This window comes from Anneissia japonica, unplaced genomic scaffold (genome assembly GCF_011630105.1).
Source record: "Anneissia japonica isolate Jap-2015-1 unplaced genomic scaffold, ASM1163010v1 scaffold921_len549748_cov171, whole genome shotgun sequence".
In the NCBI taxonomy this organism is placed as follows: Eukaryota; Metazoa; Echinodermata; class Crinoidea; order Comatulida; family Comatulidae; genus Anneissia; species Anneissia japonica.
Genome location: NW_022694674.1, coordinates 27,370 through 29,823, shown reverse-complemented (window position 1 = coordinate 29,823; position 2,454 = coordinate 27,370). Strand labels below are relative to the sequence as shown.

General features: G+C 33.7%; 1 protein-coding gene across 2 annotated transcripts in view; it reads left to right on the top strand.

Annotated features, from left to right (window-relative positions):
• Positions 1-2,364, top strand: part of LOC117101153 (voltage-dependent calcium channel subunit alpha-2/delta-3-like) — a 2,716-nt gene extending 352 nt beyond the window's left edge. The window contains exons 1-2 of one of the 2 annotated variants that reach the window (XM_033241035.1): positions 413-596; positions 1,925-2,364. In XM_033241035.1, the coding sequence (XP_033096926.1) occupies positions 456-596; positions 1,925-2,032 (249 nt within the window). In that variant the 5' untranslated portion in view covers positions 413-455 and the 3' untranslated portion in view covers positions 2,033-2,364. Of the gene's footprint in view, positions 1-412; positions 597-1,924 lie in introns of those variants that run through there. The other variant, XM_033241036.1, reaches the window with a different exon arrangement.
• The last annotated feature ends 90 nt before the right edge of the window (positions 2,365-2,454 follow it).

The following is a 2,454-nucleotide window of genomic DNA, read 5'->3' as shown; positions in this document are numbered from 1 at the left end:
GGGTTTAAAGAAGCTATTCAATATGACTCACTACATACCCTAGTTGGACCCCATTTTTGGATATCCATAAACCCCCCCTCCCATCCTGACTATGGCCCTGCTATGGTTCACAAGTTTCTTTGCTCAAAGATCATTGATTTTAGATCGTCTTTGTTTTTCTTCACCTGCTTATCCCAGCTTTCAGCTAATTTGATCTAAAAAATGCCATTTAAGTGTCACATATTATTTTTGTTACAATGTTGTTATTGTTCAAACAAATTCTAATTCTTTATTCATTCTAAATGAAAATATGTACAGCAGCACCTTCTTTAGACTAAATTTTGTAAATCTAAAGAAGGTTCTATTGTACTTATTTTATTTGTATTTCATGCTATTGACTAATGGATCAAACTTCTTTTCGTTCCAGTAATTATTCGATCCATGCTGTTCCTAAGAGTAACTTAGTGTTATTAGCTATGGATAATGATTGTCAGTGCGATCCCTTAGAACAACTGGACCTTATGCCAACATATTACAACAGCTCGGACCAGTGTCAAAGGTTACGAGTACAGCGTCATCGAAGGCGGCCGCCCCAATGTCACAATGAAGCTAGCAATGTAAGTATTAAATTATTTAAAACCTTGTAATTTACATAAATAATAGGTAAATAAAGAGTGGACAATTTTTGCTGCGAAGCAGCCGCCAATTCATACTCTTGACAGCAATTTGACCTCTGAAAGCTCATTGTTTCTCAAAAAACAAGGGCCTAAGACAACAGAAAAGCGGAGTTTCCTTCTTTTGTTCTGCCGGGTAAAATCAATTACTTTAGGCGACGTTTGTAGACTAACCTACACGTACCGAAGTCCGCATGTCGCGCTAGCCTTATCCTACTCTAGGCCTAGACTAGCTAGGATGGTATAGTCCTAGCCTTGAAGGGATGAAGGTCCCAATGAAAAACAACGTCGCTCCTTGATAGCTAACATTGTCTATTTCACATCACAATAATTCATTATTAGACTTATAGTTGTTTTTTGAATTGTACTCCACAAATCTCAGCCGATACCGCGCACAACTCGTTAACGTCTCGTATCTATTGTCGTGATGTCATGGCTCGCTGGCTCACACTTGCGATGTCTCGCACTTGTGATCAAATAACACGCTGGCTCACACTTTGGCAACACTCTTTGGAAGTCAACTCGCCCCTAGAGAACCCACCCTTGGAAACTTGCCCCATAAAAAAATATACACTTCCTAGACCATGCAGTCTTCAAAATAAAAATTGTAACCTTTGGTAAACTTTTTCCACATACACAGAAATTTTTGAAACTTCATTAAAAAAACCTAAACCATAATTCACCACTATAGATACTTTTTGACAAAAATGAAAAATTAAGACTTTGTTACCCAATGAAAAGTGTTCTAATATAGACAATGGGTCGTGTCTCATATTATTTGTTATATTTTTATTATTCATTATTTTCACTTGACTCGCATAAATAATTTTGTTCGAAGAACATTTATATGCAGTCGTACTTCGCAGCACTTCACTTGCAATTTGCGATTTCTAGTTATATTTTTATATTTGAGTGTAGCCTTTACAAAATTATCAAAGCTGTTATTAAAAATAGAATATCTCAGATAAATGCTAAAGCACTTATTTGGGAGCAGCGCCTAGCAATATAAAAATAATGTTTACTGTTGTGCTTATACATGAAAGGTGCTTACTGTATGATAGTTTGTATTACAGAATAACAAAATAATTTACATTGGCTGGTTTTCATGTCTTGAAATCTACTATCCTGTCTTAAGCATCGACCTACACATATATTGCAAAAATGTTATGTGTAGTATGGCACCTCAAAGTACCTCCTTAAAGAATTGTACTAGATGCCTGTCTCAATAAGGAATGTTGAGTGTAACAGTATTTTTCTGTCTTTATTAACAGGAAGACTCAAGTGATTGTGGTCGGGGAAGTTTCTTACAGCCATCTATATTGCTTTTGTTGGCTTGCTACTGTCTACATCAGGTCAGCTTTAGGTCACGACTGTTATGACATTGATTGTTCAACAGATTTAGAGGCACAAATATCATGCAACATTGAGGAATTATAAACACAGGAACCAAATATATTACATACAAAATGTTTTAAAAATTTGTATGCAAATACCATCCTTGCTGAAGATGGTATACTTAAAAAAGTATAAAAAAAGCCATAAAATTTTAAAATGAATACAACCTACAGACATTCCAACTTCAAGTCCAAAATTATCCAATTTATGAAGAATTTTAACAATTCATTTTTGTATTTTCAATTATTTTTTTATTTATTTGAATTGTATGAATTTATTTGTAATTTTATTCTATAAAATTATTATATAATAATAATGACTAATTACTGTATAATATGCAAATTATGCAGAACATCTTGATTTCTAAAATATTAATTTGTTTCAATGTTATTGTGTGTTAAATATA